This window comes from Struthio camelus, chromosome 5 (genome assembly GCF_040807025.1).
Source record: "Struthio camelus isolate bStrCam1 chromosome 5, bStrCam1.hap1, whole genome shotgun sequence".
NCBI lineage: Eukaryota > Metazoa > Chordata > Aves > Struthioniformes > Struthionidae > Struthio > Struthio camelus.
The window spans coordinates 5,261,963-5,279,442 of NC_090946.1; the positions used below are offsets into that span (position 1 = coordinate 5,261,963).

The window sequence follows — 17,480 nt, forward strand, 5'->3', positions numbered from 1 at the left end:
TAATTCAGCGTGCCTTTTGCAAAGGACACTCAGTATGTGTTGGTTTCCCAGCATTTAAATGTTTGGGTCTCCTTCTCACTTGGATCCTCCCTCCCCCAACATTAATTTCTGCTCTGAGCTGGCACATTTAGGGGCAGAGGGTAGGCAAAAACTAAAATTCCGCAGAGAATTATTTTATAATGAAAAAAATCACATAAAGCTGATCTGGCCTTGATTATGTGATTATGATGCTGCTAAGGGACAGTCAGAGTTTACACAACTTTTTATATTTCCATGTTTCTCCTTTATCATCACGCTGGATCCTCAGCCTGTGCAAACTGCGAGATCTCCAAAGAAATGAGCACGATGATTCCCAAATTCACACTACACAACCATCTGCTCCATTTAAAGCTGTCTGGTTAATGTCCTTCTATCCTCTGTGGATCCAATACACACAGATGTCTAAATATTAATTCTAGGTGCATGAGGCCTTAGGTTTAGACTTCTTCCAAGGATATTTTTCTGTAATATAATACCCTTGCAACACAAAACAGGTATGGGAGGAAGAAGGGTAGGTACTTGGGCTGTCTTGGGTAGTCTCCATCCAAATGCTAACCCAGCCTGCCCCATCATTGCTTGTCTCACACAACAAGAGTGCAAACTGCAGTGACACGACTGTTATCTGAGGGCCAAGATAGCCCCTAGCAAGAATAGGGACATAATGGCAGTATTAAAGCCAACTTAGGTGAGACCCAACAGAGCTGAACCAGTGACATTTAAGAGCATCATGGTCAGACTGAAGTAGAGCAGCAGCTCCAGGCTGCACACAGAAAGCCAGCTGGACGGCAGAGGTTTATACTAGTGGGGGATCTGGCTCTGTGGGGTGCAAGGACATAGCGTGAAACTCATAGCACAGGTCCCAGCCACTGGGCCATGTACATCCATGCAGGACGCAGCCTTGTAGCTGGTTATTGGTGGAGAAGGTGGCTGCCCTGGCGTCACACTTGGAATTGCCTTGATCTCTGCTGGAATTGCCCTGATCATCAGGTATCTAGCATAAGAGCATAACATCATGTTTTTATATTGTAGCAAAAACAGAAGAGTACAGAGATGTCCATAGTCACCATGAAATCTTCAGAGAAGCTGGCTTAAAGCCCTCAGATATCCTGAGTTTTGGTCAGAGTTTAAGTACACTTTCTACGTGCTCAGCTGTCTGCTGAAAGTGCCTCAGTGGCTGAAGGATGTCCATCTGTCCTTCCTCCTTGGTCACTTTGTGGTCTGGTGCACCATTTGAGCCTCTCCTCAGCAGTTTGGGGCTGTGCACAGAGCACCCAGCTAGAATGGAGGAGATCCCAGTTTTGAATTATCAGGGCATCATTCAATTATCAGGGTATCAGCCTGCTTGTACAGAAAGGTCAGTTGTTGCTCTACGTTTCCCATCAGAGCCAACAACAATGACCTTCATTGTAGCTTGATCTTCCACCAGTAAATCTAAAAAACATTTACAAAGGACATAAATGCCAAACCCCATTTTCTTTGCTGTCTGAGGTGGCAGGGACTGACTGAAGTCAACTAGAGATAAGGGAAAGCTTTGCTACGTATTCATCCTTACCTCATCCATTAATGGGCTAGGTAAAAATATGAAAAGTGACACAGCAAAACTAAACAGGATTCGAGAAAACACTAGACACTAGATTCACTAGAACAGCCCCGTGTTTTTGTATTGCTGTATAACCAAAATATATTGGCTATATATAAAACTAGTGTGGGGTGTGGGTACATATGTATATGAGTGCAAACCCATCTTTGTCTACCTATTCGTTTCAGTTATGGACAGTATGTGATTAGCATCCTCCTCAGATTAAGCTGTTCTAGTAGGAGCAAGAGCAAATGGATGATGCCTCATCTGCGTGCAGGCACAGAGGGTGAAAGGACTGCCCCCAGCTAGTCTCCAGGGAGTTTTCTGGCTGTCATGAGAGCAGGATACTTATCCTTCCCACCCTCCCCCTTAACGAAATGGTATTGCATTTGCTCAGCTCCATATTCTGGAAGAGTCTGTGGCTGCTCACAGGGAGAGAGCCCTGGCTCGGTGAGCAGCAGGGAGAACGGCTGGCACCTATCATGTTGCTACCTTACTCAATGCACAGCAACCAGCTGAATAAATGTTAATGCATACCATAAATAAATAAAGCTCCTTCTCCACTTACTGGCTTCTACTCTGAACCTAAATGAAAGGCTGTGGCGGGGGGGAAACCATTGTGTCTCTGGCAGAAGCCAAGAGAAAGGCTAGAAAGGAAGTGTTTTTGCATAGCACTTTCCACAGCACTCTTCTGTGGTGATCACTAGGAGGACTTCTGCAGGCATTTGCCTAAACTGTTTTCACGGTTTAACAGACAGTCCTGTCTCTAGTGAAGGATTTGTCACTGTAACCATGAGGAGATGCATATAGGCAAAAGGAGTTCAAGGAGTCTAGTGACATTTGCATGGGGCTGTAAGAAGGAAATGGCTGTGCAGCAGTGTTCAGAGCAGCTTGTTTCTATTTTTCTACTGTCTCTGTCCCTGTGTTGCTCAACTGCCTTCCTGCATCCTGCCAAGAGTCACACCTGACCGACTCCTCAGGTATCTTTGCTTCTCGCACACAAGACAGACCAGCGGCACTTCAGGTGCCGGGGCACACACAAACGCAGCAGGAAAGGGCAAAGCATGGCTGGGCAGATGCTCCCGGTTGGGATCCTTGGCACAGGGGTGACATGGTGAGGCACATGGAGGGGCACAACAGAGGTGAGAGATGCTGGCCTGGCAGGAGGGCAGTGCTCATCTTGCATGCAAACTGTTGAGATGCAGCCAGTTGGCTCCAACCTGCCTGGCTTCCTGCTTAATACACTTGTCTCTGGGGAAAGACCAAAATTCACTGGGGCAAAAGGCTGGAAAATGGATTTCGCCGCCTGTAGCATGAATTAGGCTGATGAAACGTGTCGTTGAAAATCAGCAGCCTGCAAGGCACGATCGCTTGACACCGCATGCCTCTCGTAACCCAAGAAACACTTTGGTGCTGTAACCGGACACGGGGCTCTAGCACAAAGAGAACAGCCATTCCCGTTGGCCTAGCATGGCCCTGGGACAGGTATCATCTGCCCCGGGAAGCTGAGCTGGGAAGCAGAGAGCAGAGGACTCCATCGAGCAGGCGGCACCCAGGAGACAGTACCCGCTGGTCTGGCTCCATGAAGAAGCCACTGGTAGCTGCTTGGCAGAGGATGCTGGCCCTAACTAAGCAGAATGCACTGATGGCAAAGCAGTAAACTGCTTTTAATGATCATGAACCAACGTCATACTCTCATCCCTAGGGTTCTCCGTGCGCCTCCCTCATCTCCTAATGGGGCCTTCAGCCCGCAGCCATATGAAGAGACCTCTGAGACAAGACTTGACTGACCCCTGCATGACCCCCAGACTGTAATCCCTTGATCTCTGCTCTCCCCCATCCTCACAAGCTTGCACCCTGCTTGAAATAGGACCTTGGGGTTGTTGTTGTGAGAAAACCACTACAGATAAGGCACAGGGACAAGAATCACAGGTCAACAGGCAGAAGAAATCATCCAAGAATTAAATTTATCTTTTCGAATCTCAAAGAGTATCTAACATAGAGCAGTATGAACCAAAACAAAACCCTTCTCAGTGGCAGAAATGAGCATGGATCTTCTGATGTCCAGAGCCTTGAACTTGCTTGTGCCAACGCAGGAATGGCCCCAGAAGCAGAAAGACAAAAAAACTAACTCAAGACAGCCTCTCTTTTCATAAAGCTGCACTGTAAATATGCATTTTCTATTGGTGGCTTGGCATGATGACCAACAAAAGGATCATTATTTAGCATTAGTTAATGGTTCTTGCCTGCCCAAACTATGAGCTTGTAATTGCTATTTCAGCTGAAGACCACATGGCAGTGACACAGTTATCAGTGGAAGCACAGTGGTGCTGCTTCTTCTCCACAGCCCTCTAGAAGAGGGCCTTGGACATGGGTTTAACATGCACAGATTTTGTCTATAAAGAGTGTTGACTAGAAGCTGAGCTCAGTTAGCCACACAGTTCGGTAGGAGAGCACCCCACACACGCATGAACCCAAATGGATCTGGGCAGCAGCTGAACTGTGCCACACAGACATAAATTCACATTTAACACCACCATGCCACTTCCCTTTCAACACCAGGTCTGTAAAAAAGGAAATCCCTGAGCACGTGGTTGGGCTTGTCCACCCTGTACAATGGACATCTTGTTCTAGCTTTGATGGTTTGCCCATGGCCTTGTGGCCATGCTTGGGAGTCCCTGGTGTACCCTTGCTCATCTGTGACGTCTGCGTCTCACTCAACTGCAGATGTCCTCTATGTCTTTCAAGAAAGGCTAAAAAATGGAAAGCACTGGCATCCATTGAGACAATTTCTGACATTCAGTAGCACGGCAGGAAGGCCAGGTGTTTACTTTTAGCTACTGTAGATCTTACTCTCATGAGAAGTCAGCAAATGCCCTAATGCAGAATTCTGTTACCATCAATAAAGTAGTGAGGCTGCACCTTTAAAGGTATTGTTTTATACGGAAGTAATGTCTACAGCCCTTGCTGTAGAGAGGAAGTACCACTTCTCTCAGACTGTCCTGCAGATCCCCATTTGAGAAATGGCAGTGCAACTGAGGAAGCTGGTGCTGACCACAGTGGCAGCAACCTGACAGAGGTTTGCTGGGCCCATTTCTTCTCATACGTAACACTCCTCCCATGGGACCTCATCTCAAAAGACCTTGTTGTGTGTTCTCAGCATGGGAATTTCTCCCTGCCTGGGTACCCAGGGGCAAATCCCAGGTGTTACTCCCCACCAGCCGGAGGCAGGGAGGGACAGAGGTGTCACACATTTCCTCCAGAAGACCAGTCTCACTCTTTGGCAGCATGAGCATGGTACAGAGGCAAATTGTTGCTTGCTCTCTGCTTACCCAAGATCTCAAGAGCGCAAGACAGAGCACATGGACACATAGCTGTGTCTGCCTCCAATCAGCTGCATGCCTGTTGCCAACGCGCTTCACGCTTGGGTATCGCTCTTCCCCCTGCTCCTGCCCATTGCCAGGATAGACTGAAAGCTGCTCAGAGGTGGGACTGTCCCTTGATGTCTTTGCACTGTGCAATGGGCACTGTCCCAAGAATGGGGAGCTAAAGCGCTCCTGCAGTAGATGGAGTACTGCAAGTGAAAGGCCCAGCCTCTGAAGTGGTGCAATTTTCTCTTGTGCTATTGCTGTTTTCTTCCCCAGCCCACTGCAAGAAAGCTCTTGGCAGTACCGATCTGCTCTCACAAGTCTGTGTCAGAGCAATGCCTGAGACACTAATTCCCTATCTCCCCCACCACCCTGCCTTGAATAACTCCATTGTCCTCTGCCATGGCTCCCTCCCTGCCATTTCATCTTCTTTCTTCATGTCCCCTTTCCCACCAGAGATTCCAGCTTCAGATTATTCTGGCTTCCTTCCAATATTGCCATGTGGATGACCCTTTTGTTTAAAGCCTCAAGACATTTAATGCTCTGGCATGAAATATGGCTGGAAGAAAAAAATAGGGAAATCAGCATTTCTCTTGGTTTCTGCAGATCAAAACCCAATAGTGGGCAAACCTGGAGATGTGTAGGCTCAGCTCAGTACTGACCAGAGCTACTGCTAAGAGCAGGCTTTGCTCTGTATGCTGCCGGCTGGAAGCCTGACTGGTTTGCTTGGCCCAAGATTACATTAATTGCTAGTAGCAGACGCTCCCCAGGCCTGATGATAGAGAGCTTTCTCCTATCCAGAAGCAACCAAGTCCTTGCTGCTTCCCATCTCACCCAGCTTGGCTACCCAGAGATTCCCACCCCATAAACCAAACTCCTTTCTCAACTACAGGTGCCCACACAGCTGCCGGCTAGTGATGCCTGTACGTGCCCAAGGGTAGAGCACAGCCCACTCTTAGGCTATGCCACAGGGAGAAAAGGCTCTGTGCTGGGCCACTGTCTCTGCTCGCCCGTGACCCTCTCCTTTCCTCAGACCTAAAAGCTGCCACGCAACTGCTCTAACCTCCTGCAGTTTCCTCAGGCAAGCCTCATGATTGCATTGCATTGCCTTTGAGATGATAGTTAGTGACAGGGGATCCGCAAGGAGGGTTTTAGCACCTCTCACTCTGCAGTGCCCACCCTTCATCTCTAGACCCCTTTTCCTTGCCACTTTGAGGCTGCTGAGCATGATTTCTCTCCTTGCAAGTAGGGACTGCTCAGGGCTTACTCACAGGAACATTTTCTTGAATGAAAATTAGCTGTTGGATAGGCCTGAATACAATGGGAACAAAAGCTGTATCATTTAATAACAGTAAAAAAAAAAACTTTTCATTATGAACTTTTCGGGTTTTCAGGTAAAGCCAATTCCTCAGTTTCTTTGTTTAAATCAAGTACTAAATACTAGCATATTATCTTCTAAATGTATCCTGAAGTTCAAAAATACTGTTAATGGCCATGAGAAATTGAGAACAAAATATTTTGAATTGTTTGATGAAAAAATAATTTGTCATCCAGCTCTGGTTATAAAGGAAAAGGGAATATCTCTGCCCATGAGCTTCCCCTGCATTTTCTCAATAGTCTGATTATCTTCTGCTGGGTGCCCCCTGGGTTTTTGCCCACTGGACAGCGTGCTACTGTACATATTGCTTTACATCCCTGCATTCCTTGGCAAGCTGGATACAAATACGCAGTGTTACTTGATGTACACAGTCCTTGCACAACCCGGGAGGTGGGTCAGGTTTTTATTTGCTTTCCTGGAGTGGGTTGTGTCTCCAGCTAATAAAAAAGGAATGTGAGCACTTGGATTTGAGCTAGTGGCAAATGTTAAGCATGCTGAGGAGGAATTTAGCCTCATGACATCTACTAACGCCTGCCGACACACTATCAACAAAGCAGCTGACCCAAAGTCAATGAGAGCCTTTTCATTCATTTCAAGAGCTTCCAGGTCATGCACTAAAGCACCACCAAAGAGCGATAGCTGCACCATGCACAGATTTCCAGCATCACTACAACCTTTACAGACAACTTCTGGCAGTTCTTAGTACCATGGTGGTAACAGGAAAAACAGGGAGCCTGATGCTTTGAAAGAAGCTGCAGAGATGCTTCCAAACCGGAGCTTGGGCAGCTACCACAAAGCATTTGGTGGTGTATTGTTCCTGCTGCCTTTCTCCTTTCACTGGATAGCAGATATGCTTGCAATGCCACAGATTTACTTGTCTTTGCAGGTCAATTTCCGCCTTACAGGAAAGCAGTGGTCATGTCCAAGCATATAAGCAAGCCACAGGCCATGCAGCTAAGGTCAAAGGCTGACTCTTTGGCAGACCTTTGGCATGGCACTGCTGCTACCAGTGAAACTCTTCTGTGGCATTGCTTATTCCAGCTCCTTCATGCAAAACAATTTGTGTTAGCCCAAAGGCTGTTAGCCAGCCCAACGCGGCACCTTTGCAAGCGATAGTATTACAATGTCTTGCAGTTTTTCCTTCCCTGAAATAGTCTTGCATTGTGGAGGAGACTGGGGCAATGGGTGGCACAGCGCAGGGCAGGAGAGTGGGGGCGGAGGTCAGTATATCCCACAAGTCCTCCCCAGCACTGAGGCTCTGCCAGCCAGTCATGGGAACTCCCTAGCAAGGAAGCCTCTGCAACAGCGCAAGCAAGATACAGACCTGCAAATGCGTCGCTGCTAGGAGCTCAGACACAGCAGGTCTGTGCAATGCCAGAAATCAGATCTTTGACTAACCCTGCAGAACCTGGAGCATCCTCCTACTCTGTAAAGAAGTAGGAACCTGTCAGATTGACACAGCTGTACTACAGAAGATAAGTGATCAGATTGCCAGATCAGATCTGGCCTAGCACGCAGATCCTGGGAAGGGATGCTATTTCATAAGTCTGCTTTGTAACTCAGGCCCAGCAAATCTGCATGATTTTCATTAGCATACAGAGGCATTTACTGCTTTGTTTCTCCTTTGGAGGGCTGTGTCCTGACCTGTTGGTTTGGCACAAGGACCTGTTCACGCTACACTGGCAGTTTACTACAAAGAGTGTATGCACTGGTGTATATAATATACAGATAACATATAAAATTGGCAAGCTCCAGAAGGCAACAGTCAGGGCTTGCCCTAGGCTGTTCTAATGGACGGGGAGGCCAGAAAGGGCTCTAGTGGGTGCAGGGAATCAGGGAGAGGTCCTTGGCCTGGTATTGTGAATGAGATGATAAACATAATCCTGCATTTCACCTCATTTTTGCATTGGGCAAGGTTTGCTTCCCAGTTCTTAGAACAGCATGATTTTGCAAGAAGTTCATTTATCTGTTAACAGAAAGATGAGAAATTGTCAGAGACACGGGGAACAGCTTGAAATGTGCCACCATACAGGCTCACAAAGGCTGACAAAAGCACAAAGACTCTATGCTTTCAAAGTTTCAAAAAGAAACTCCTCATTTTCAAGCCAATTCATGATTCTTTGGGTCCCAACTCATGACTGAAATGGGGGAGCTATTCATGCTTCTACTCATTTTATTCTTGTAGCTCAACTCGAATGGCAAGCTGAGGCTCTTCTTCATTGTTGTTGCTGGGAGGGAGAGCGTGGTCGTTCCCAGCTGACTGATGTTGTTTATGTTGGTGCAAAGGAACATAAATAATATCAGACAGGAATTGCAGGGCCAAATCTGCTCATGCTCACACCAATTTTACACTGGCATCTCAGCCCTGAATTGCCCAGCACTGATTTCCTACCTGCAAAACGTCTCAGCTTTGTGGCTGTGTCTCTCACTAGAGCTTTCGCCAGAAGCTCAGCACCCAACCAATAGTTCTGACTCTTGGGCCCCTTCTCAATCCTTCCAGGATAACCAGGTGTTTGGGTCTGTGGCCCCTGTTGTCATATAGTTAGAGCCTCTATAGAGATGGCATGCGCTGCAGGGGCCATACTCTTGTCTTGCCAGCACGAGGACTCTGAAATCTGCCCTGCAAGGCTGTTTGCCAGCCTATCTTCCAAACCTAGCCAGACAGGGACAGAAGATAAGACTTTCCCTTCTCGGATACAGTCTCCCTCCTGCAGCCTCCACCAGAGATGGCTGCATCCCACAGGGGTTGTGCAGGTATCATTCGGAGGTACTACAGGGGCAAAGGCACTACCAAAGTATTATGGATATACTGTATCATGTGTATTACTAGGCTGATAATATGCTTAGGTTCATTGCAGACTGCTTCACATACTGCTTGTCTGTCCTCCACATTTTCTACTGTGCCTTCCACCCAGCAACAGCAAAACACAAATACGGGAGGATCAGGGAGGATCCTATGTGATAAAACTTCCTAATTAATCAGAGGAGGATGTGCATGGAGGGGATCTCAGGGCTCTTGCATTGCTGGTGTAACTGGCTGCATTTGTCAGAGGCACCTGTTTACGCCACAGCTGATTTTGGCCCCGTTGCAGAGTAGGAGCCTAAGTGAGTTTTGTTTAGAGCAGTTACAGGAACGCAAACAGAACGGAAAGAGATGCGGTCTTGGGACTGAGTGTTGGGATCCTGCCTGGAAGTGGCTTGCAAGCCCCCCGCGGGCTGTCCAGCGTAGCACCCGCAGGCGCTCCCTCCGCCAGCGCTCAAATTCCCCTGAAGCCCCAGGAACGCTTAGTGTCACGGCAGTCCTGAGGCCGTTCTTCTGCCCTCTCACAGACACTTAACAGAAGGCAAAAAGAGCAGAAAGAAAACTCTGTAACCTGCTAACTATCTGGGGAAAGCGGAGCACACTGTCCCGCCTGTGCACCCTGCATACCGAGGCACAAGCATCTTCTGCACGCAGCTGTCCAGGGTCACTCCAGTACAGTCAGTAACCACAGGTGCTTTGGGCACATCATTCGGCTAACTTATTTTAGATATCCACTTCAGGATCAGATAAGCTGGACCCCAGAAAAGCCTCTTTCTCTCTTTCCTAAGCTGATATCCCACTTGTGAATATTCACAAGCCACTTGGGAAGCTGGCAGGGAGGAGGTAGGGACCAAGCCCAGGCCCCCTACTAGGTGTCGTACCCCTAGGACCATCCTTTTTTTTCATGCTTGAGCCCAACTGGTACGTTTTACTGGGGATGCTCTGCCCTGTTTCCTTAGCAGAGGCCATGCATTAAAGATAACAAGCTCAGTTCTGCCCTTCTTTACACCGCTTCAAACCCCTAGGGAATTTAACAGAGTTACTTCACCTCCAACCCAGGTCCCAGAGGGAAGAATTTATCCCGCTAGCCGATATCTTGTGCACACACTCTGCCAGGATGAAGGGAGTGTTTACAGCCATGTCCTAACTCCCTGGAAAAAAGGGCGTTGCATGGAAATGGGGAGAAAACTTGGCACTAAAGATGTGTTTTGGCTTCCTGGACCAAACCGATAACCACGTCTCTCCAGGATGTGAATTGATCCTATTTTTTTTCCTCAGTTATTATTATCTTTTATCCCTTCCACTCCCTAACATAAAGCCAAACAGGACACACTTCCCTTCCAGCCAAAATTTTAGCCAACACACAATTTTGAGCCCTTTGGTAAAATTTACCTTGCTACCTCTGCAGCGGTCTGAACTTTTTCTGTTTCCTCATGTGGCCACTGGTGCCAGCGGAAAACATCATTTGCCCAGAGCTGGCTATCCATAAGATACTGATGACAGATAACAGGATAACATTTCTTCAGAGAATGGCTTTGCTGTTTTTCTCACACCTCTGGGTACCAGGTCTCAGGACTTACTGGGCCAAATCCTCAGAGACAATAGATGAGGTGACTTACCCTAAGCGATCTGGTTCTGTGTGTGCAAACGTGCCACACGGCATCTGAGCTCGGGTCATTCAAACCTTTCTGGATGATCCATGCTAGTCAAACACCGAGCATTTAGGTTCAGCAAAGGAGCGACTGTGCCCTTGCTCACACCTGCCCTTGCTCTTGAGGCCAGAGCAGCAGACCATACCAGCCACCTCCACCCTGACAACCCAGGATCCCCACGCCATGAGTTTTATTTGTTACCTGAGACCGAAAGCAAGGGACAAAGCTCTATTGTTTTCCTGTCTCTTTGGCTATCCTGGCAGACAGAAGGGAAAAAGCATAATAGTGGTCACTGTGGGATCATGCCAGCTTTTATCACCTTCAGATGTTTGCTGTACTAGTGCCAGAGCCCTGCAGCAATCCTGCCCTTTGCAATGCAGTCCATATTCTATCCCAATAGTCTTCCACAGCTGCAGCCTCTCAAGGCACAGAGCAGGAATAAACAGCAGTGCAGAGGTGTTGCAGGTACTATTAGGAAGCAGATGGGGAAAAATGGACCGGCCCTAGGGATCTTTGTGCGGAGTTTTATTGGCAGCAGGGAGGAGAGTTAGGGACAAGACCTGAACAAGAGCTCAGGTAGCTCTACCCTGGCTTCACATCGTGATCTAAGCTCTGACAGCGGCGGCCACCTGATCACAGGAAAGTCATCTTTATATTTCTGCCGCTCCATTTATCACATGGGGATTATACAAATTCTCTGCCTCCTGGGGACATAGTGTAGATTAGATAACATGTTACAGCACTTAGGTCTTCTCCATTGCAAGATGCCATAGAAATGCAAAGTACGAGAGGTGTCAGATAAACCAGGAGGAAATTACCTAATGCTGCTAACATGCCAGTGTTCATTCATATGAAATTAAGCAGATGGAGGACAGAGCTGTGCAGAAAGAGAGTGAAGGAGCCACTCAGGAGAAGTGCCCTGTCTTCTGAAGTCTTTTCTGAAGAAGGGAGTTTACCTGTTTAACACAAAGGATCCCATTTGAACCGTAAGGTTAAACAGCCGCAGATCTCCATGCAGGCATTATTCTGTGTGGCATGTCCAGTTCAGCCCAGAATGGCCAGCGCTAGATTTAAGCTAAGGCAAAAAATTACGCATCCACAGGAAGGTATGTAACATTTCATCACACTGCTTTTAAGTAAATGGATGAAAAAACCCTTTTTTTAAAAAGCATCCACGCTTCCCAGATAGACATGATTTGAGATTGACTGCTATAATGATTTGCAGTCTGGATCCTTAAAATCTTCTTTCTGTATTTAAATCAAAACTAAGCACTAGACAAGAAGGACATTTCATTATTTTGGCACCCTGCTGTCCCCACAAAGCCCGGGTGTTTTCAGGCAGGTTGGTTACTTTTGAGGATGCCGGGGAGAGACAGAGAAAGGAGAAGGATGGGGGCCAGGTAGAAGCCAACAAGATGGAAGAGATTTCAGGAGGAACAAGCAGACATCTTAAAGAAAGAGACAGGAAAGAGAATATGCAGAGACGCTCCCTTCCTTGGCCTGGGCAGCTTCTGGGACGTCACTTGAATGGCATCCTAAGACAAAAAAAGGCACAGCATTGTTCTGCTTCTGTGGCTCTTAAAAATTATGCAGAAATCCCCTCAAGGAGAATCAACAAAGGGACCTGGGAACCTCTGCGTTTCATCTCCCCTTCTTTTATTTCACTTGCTGCTGTTAAGTTTGTGAGGAGAGCACTGGAGAAAAAAAGGGCTTAGTTGTAGATGCTTTATGGGGATATGAGAACCTTCCTAAGTGATTGGAGCGACTGCTTACAAACAGGAGCAGGCTGAAGAGAGAGAAAAGCCTGTCTCCATCCTCCTCATCTCATATTCGCTCCATCCTCACTGCAGCACATCCTACTGGGCAGCAGGGCCCTCATCCAGGGCTTGCTTCTTTCGCTGGAAAAGGCTGCCGATAACTACAGGGGCCTAAGTACTGAGTGAGCTTATCAGCAAGTGCAGATGTCGGGAAATGAGGTTGTGCAGAAGTCTGAGGTTTCAGCAGGTTCTCGAGATCTTCAAGGGCATTTCTTCCAAACATTTTCTTAAAGGTGCATGCCAAGATCTCCTCTGTCCATGACACTTGCAGCTTCTCTGAGCTTGGAGGATAGGGCAAAGGCATCAAAGAGGACCCCAGAAGCCAGCTTCAAGGCAAGCAGACGCAGTGCTGACCACTGCTAAGCTCTGTGACCTCTTCTTCTAGCAGGAAGACAGTCTGGCTGCAGAAACACAGATCCTTCCCATGTTGCTGCCCAGCGTGACCTCTTCAGGACAGCAGGGCTGACTGCTGACCCCCGAGACGGGCATAAAGCTATCTGCAGGGTTGCTGACCAACTCCTTTGCAATGAGGGGAGGAAGAGGAGGAGTGTGGTCATTTCTGGAGAACTGAGTGGTGATGGAGCTGAGCAAAACACATGCAAGGCAGTGCGTGAGCCTTCCCACTGAGCTCTGCCCAGTTAAGCGTAATCCTATGCTAACTCTCCCTCTGGAAATCCTGTCTCCCCAGTATACCTTCCCTTCCCCAGGAACTACCAGCTCACAGTGCTCAATGCCCTTCCTGTCAGGGCTGGAGACATTTGCTTGTCCTAATGTAAAAAAACCTGTGTTTCCAGACTGACCGCTTTGGCCTTTTCCACTCCCTTTTAAAAAAAAGGGAGGATGGAATGTCTTAAAATCCAAATTTGTCTCCATCCCGCACAAACGTGGTGTTCTCATTTCCATTAGTGTCATCTATTTACATGAGAAATGCTCGGTGAGGAAATTGAGGTTAGCGAGAGAGAAAAAAGTTGCTCACATTAGACACGAATCCCAATGGATTACGTGTTACCATGTGCTCTTCTATTCCAGACCTTGCCCCACATTGGAAATAGGGCAGACTGCAATTAAAACACAGCAAACAAAATGCCACTGACTCTTTAATGGGAGTCTAAGCTGAAGAACGGCCACACTGATATATTGATTAATTTACTTAAGGCCACTCCGGAAGCTAACGCTTGAGTGGGAAGCTGCACTGGCTGCCCAAGGTCTTTCCCCATGAACCTGCCTTCCCTCCACCTCTGATTCAGTGCTTGCAGTATAAAAGGCACTGGCTCAGTCTTAGTTAACGCTTCTGCCACCGTGTCCACCAATAAATCATTTCTGCTTGTGAATAGCAGCCACTTTGGTGCTACCAGAAATTAGCCTCTGAGGCTGCTATGTTTTCAGTCAGAGATACAAGGTGCAAAGTACACGGGTGTCCTGCCGAGCTAAAGGCACCTCTCAGGCTTAAAAATTAAAGGCATTAGGAATCAGCTTCTATCAGCCCTCATTGGGCTCTGAATGACAGCTGCAGTGTCCCTTTTCATCTGCATCGTCTCTAAGCCCCGTTTTTATATGTTTAGGATGCTCCTGCATCCACAAGTAGGTTTGCCACCGGTGCTCACCCCTCTGTCTTCTGAGAAGCACCAAGAGGGGCACGATCTGAAAACTCTGCTGTGCTGGCAAAGGAGATAAGGTGAAAATTGCAAGCGAAATCACAGGAAAGCAACCCTTGGGTCCATGCTAGTTCTGGAGAGACACCTGCTGGCAATGCTTAAAGAGCCCTAACCAGGCTCTGAAATGCACTCAGTCCTCCCTGGAAGCCTAATAAAAATTAAAGTATAACAGAGATGAAAAAGGAGGCTAGGGGAAAAGGTTCATACTAAAGCCCTGGCAACAAAAACAAAAGCATGCTGCAAATCTGCACGCAATCCAAGCCCTAATCCCAGTTTCACCATCTTTCATGCCTGACGAGCATTTCACAGCCTGAACTCAGATCAGGGACAGCCCACAGGGGTAAGCACCTGACAGCAACTTAGCAAGAAAACATTGTGAAAGACCTACAGTCTAATATACCCGAGAGATTTGTACTTGTTTAACTATAACCAGTTTTTAACTGCCCTCCCAGCCAGCACTCTCATTTCAGGACAGCCAAAGAAACCCCATATTCCCACTTGGTGTGAGCTAAATCAAAGAAAGCTGAAATAAGAGCACGCACGGGGGCTACACGGGCTTGTTCAAAATCATATCTGTTTTGATACAGAGACCATCTAGGCATGCAGCTGCATGTTACATGCAGGAGCACACACACACACACACACACACACACACACACAGATGAGGAGGAACGTGACGGACTTGCAGAAACCCTGGCAATTAGTACGAAGGAAGCAGGTGCCTCTAAGATATTTCAATTCCTGTCAATTTTCTGATAAAGATCAGTAGCTGATTCAGGCTGGCTTCTCCTTTTTTTTTTGCACAGGATCTGCAAGCAGACGGCTTCAATAACAACTGTTTAGGTGAGAAGCGAATGCAAAGAGGCCCCAGAACTAAGCTAAAGCCCCAGACTGGTGCTTTGGGGCATTTCTGCTCTTGTAACAGCAGCATGCTCTGTTCACTGCAATTATTCCTTGCTACAGCTCTGATGTATACAAGGCTTAAAGGAGAACAGAGCTGGCAAATTACTTTACAAATTACAATGCTCAGGCTATAATTCAGTGTTGCATTTTCTCCATCATTAACACCAGTCTAAGGAACTGTCATCTTCCCGAGACTGGCCCCTGTTGCTCTGTCCCATTGCTGCAGTCCACTGACCTCTTCACTGCCTCCGCGCTACTGTTGGTGGGACAAGATCACTCAGATGATCTCAGATAAAGGGAGTGGGTGCATGGTCTTAGCTGGGCATGTGTGGAGCAGCAGTAGGAACAGGCAGCAACATCTGAAGCAGGCCCTGCTGCTGGAGAAAATGTCACCCCATTCACAGGGGTTTTTTGCAGTTCCTGGTGGTGTTAGAGAGGATGTAAATAAAGGACAGGCTTGGTAGACCCGGTAGCAAACAACCCCGTGGTTTGGGAGTGACCAGAGGACTGTGCTTTCTTGGGGGTGAAGTGGCTGGAGAGCATTTCTCCTAGGATGTATCTGTCAGAAGGGAAGGGAAAGGCTGGCCGAGAGCATTGCTTCAGTCGCTGCTTGTGCTGGCCTTCCCTTATGTGGGCTCCTTGTTACTCCCTCTACCCTTCTGCTCCCCCTTGGTAGAGCTCTTCCCTCTCTGTCACATGGAGGAGAGAGATCTCCAAGGCAGGAGAGAGGTCTCCAAGGCAGGAGACCCACAAGTGGGGCAGGTGTCTGCACCAAACACTTTTCCCTCTTCCTCTGCACACCCCTCTCTCCGAGCAGCAGCTTGGGAGTCCCCGCAGTGTCACTCCCACACCAACCACGATAAGATATGCTTGTGCACACAGGTGAGAAAAGAAAAGAGTCTGTCAACAAATGTGCAAACAGTGCAAAAGGAGACCAGGTGCTGTTCCCTTTACTTCTCTCTTTGTCCCTGCTTGCATCATCTACCCTCAATTGTCCTCCTTTTGTGGAACGTGCACCCATCCGGCAATAGATTTACTGTCTGGTTCTGTCCCCACTGAAGGCAGCTGGGGCATAAGGTGAACCTGGCTGACTCCCCTAAGAGCAGAAGGACTCCTACATTGCTCCCGCCTCGGGGCTGGAGCTTGCTTTCTTCGCTGTGTGCAAAGCAGCATGCACCCAGCAAAGCCTCACAACTGAGAGCAGCAAAGCAATGTGGAGGCAGACCAGGTCCGGTCCAGATTTGCCACTGAGACGCCACTTCACGGGTGGAAAGAAAAGGAATAGTAAATCCATACAATAGTAGCAGCAGCAGATAGGAAATAGTCACTTCTGTGCTTTACATGAGGGACAGGGGAAAAAGAAACCCAAACTACCACTCAAGCTCTTTCTACTCTGAGCTGAGCTCATTTACCCAGCAAGGAAACAAACTACAGCAGAAGCAACCCAGGGAACAAATGAGTGCGCATACAGGTATTTCTCCTGCTGAACGAACTGAAAAGATGCAAAAACACCCACAGCTCAGTTCCAGAGGGTGGCAAAAAGAAAAGTCAAATGAAACTCTGTGTCCCTAGGGATGTGCTACGTCATCAGCATCTTTGTTAGCTTGCTATCCCATTTCTCAAGCTATCACCTACAGGAATGAGTAGATGGAGCTCGGGTTGCCTGTGGGCTGCCCATGCCAGTGGGGGCCGTCTAGGGACATCAAAGGACGGTAATTACTGTAGCAGACCCTGCTCCATCCCACAGCTCCCTCCCACCTCCAGAAGTCCAGCCCTTTCCAGTTATATACCCCTGTCCTTGCTGTGCTTTATATTCACTTCATTTCCCTGTTTACAGTTCAAAATAGAATATTTGCAGCTTTCCGACTTTAAAATTTAAAAAATAATGTATTTTGGTTGCAAGGAAAACTCCAACATTCAGCAAACAACAATATTGTTTTTCAAACAAAATGTGTCACGCTACTAAAAATGTAAACCAAAAAATATTTTGGGAAGTGCTGCCTGGGTGTTGGGCCACTTCACCAAAAGATCCTTTCTTTAAAAAAAATGGAAACTGTCCATTGGCTGCATTACTGTCCGAGTTTATACTGGAATACTCATTTTCTAGGTATCCATCTCTTTAATGTGAAATTTGTTTAAATGAGACCACATGTTTTATGTTTGAAGAAAAGGGAAAAAATAGAGAAGCCAACATCCCAGAGAAGGCATTAAAGAGAGCTTTGAAGTAAACCACAAATAAGCTCGGAATAATATATACTTCTTTAAAATACAAGGAGCCCTAACATT

General features: G+C 47.5%; 1 protein-coding gene across 2 annotated transcripts in view; it reads left to right on the forward strand.

Moving 5' to 3' along the window:
- The window catches only part of EPS8L2 (EPS8 signaling adaptor L2), a 77,493-nt gene that overhangs the window by 28,572 nt on the left and 31,441 nt on the right, over positions 1 to 17,480 (forward strand). Inside the window, exon 4 of one of the 2 annotated variants that reach the window (XM_068944335.1) lies at positions 15,098 to 15,134. The exons of the other annotated variant lie outside the window; for it this stretch is intronic. Coding sequence (XP_068800436.1) covers positions 15,098 to 15,134 — 37 coding nt within the window. The remainder of the gene's footprint in view (positions 1 to 15,097; positions 15,135 to 17,480) is intronic. 2 annotated transcript variants of the gene reach the window in all.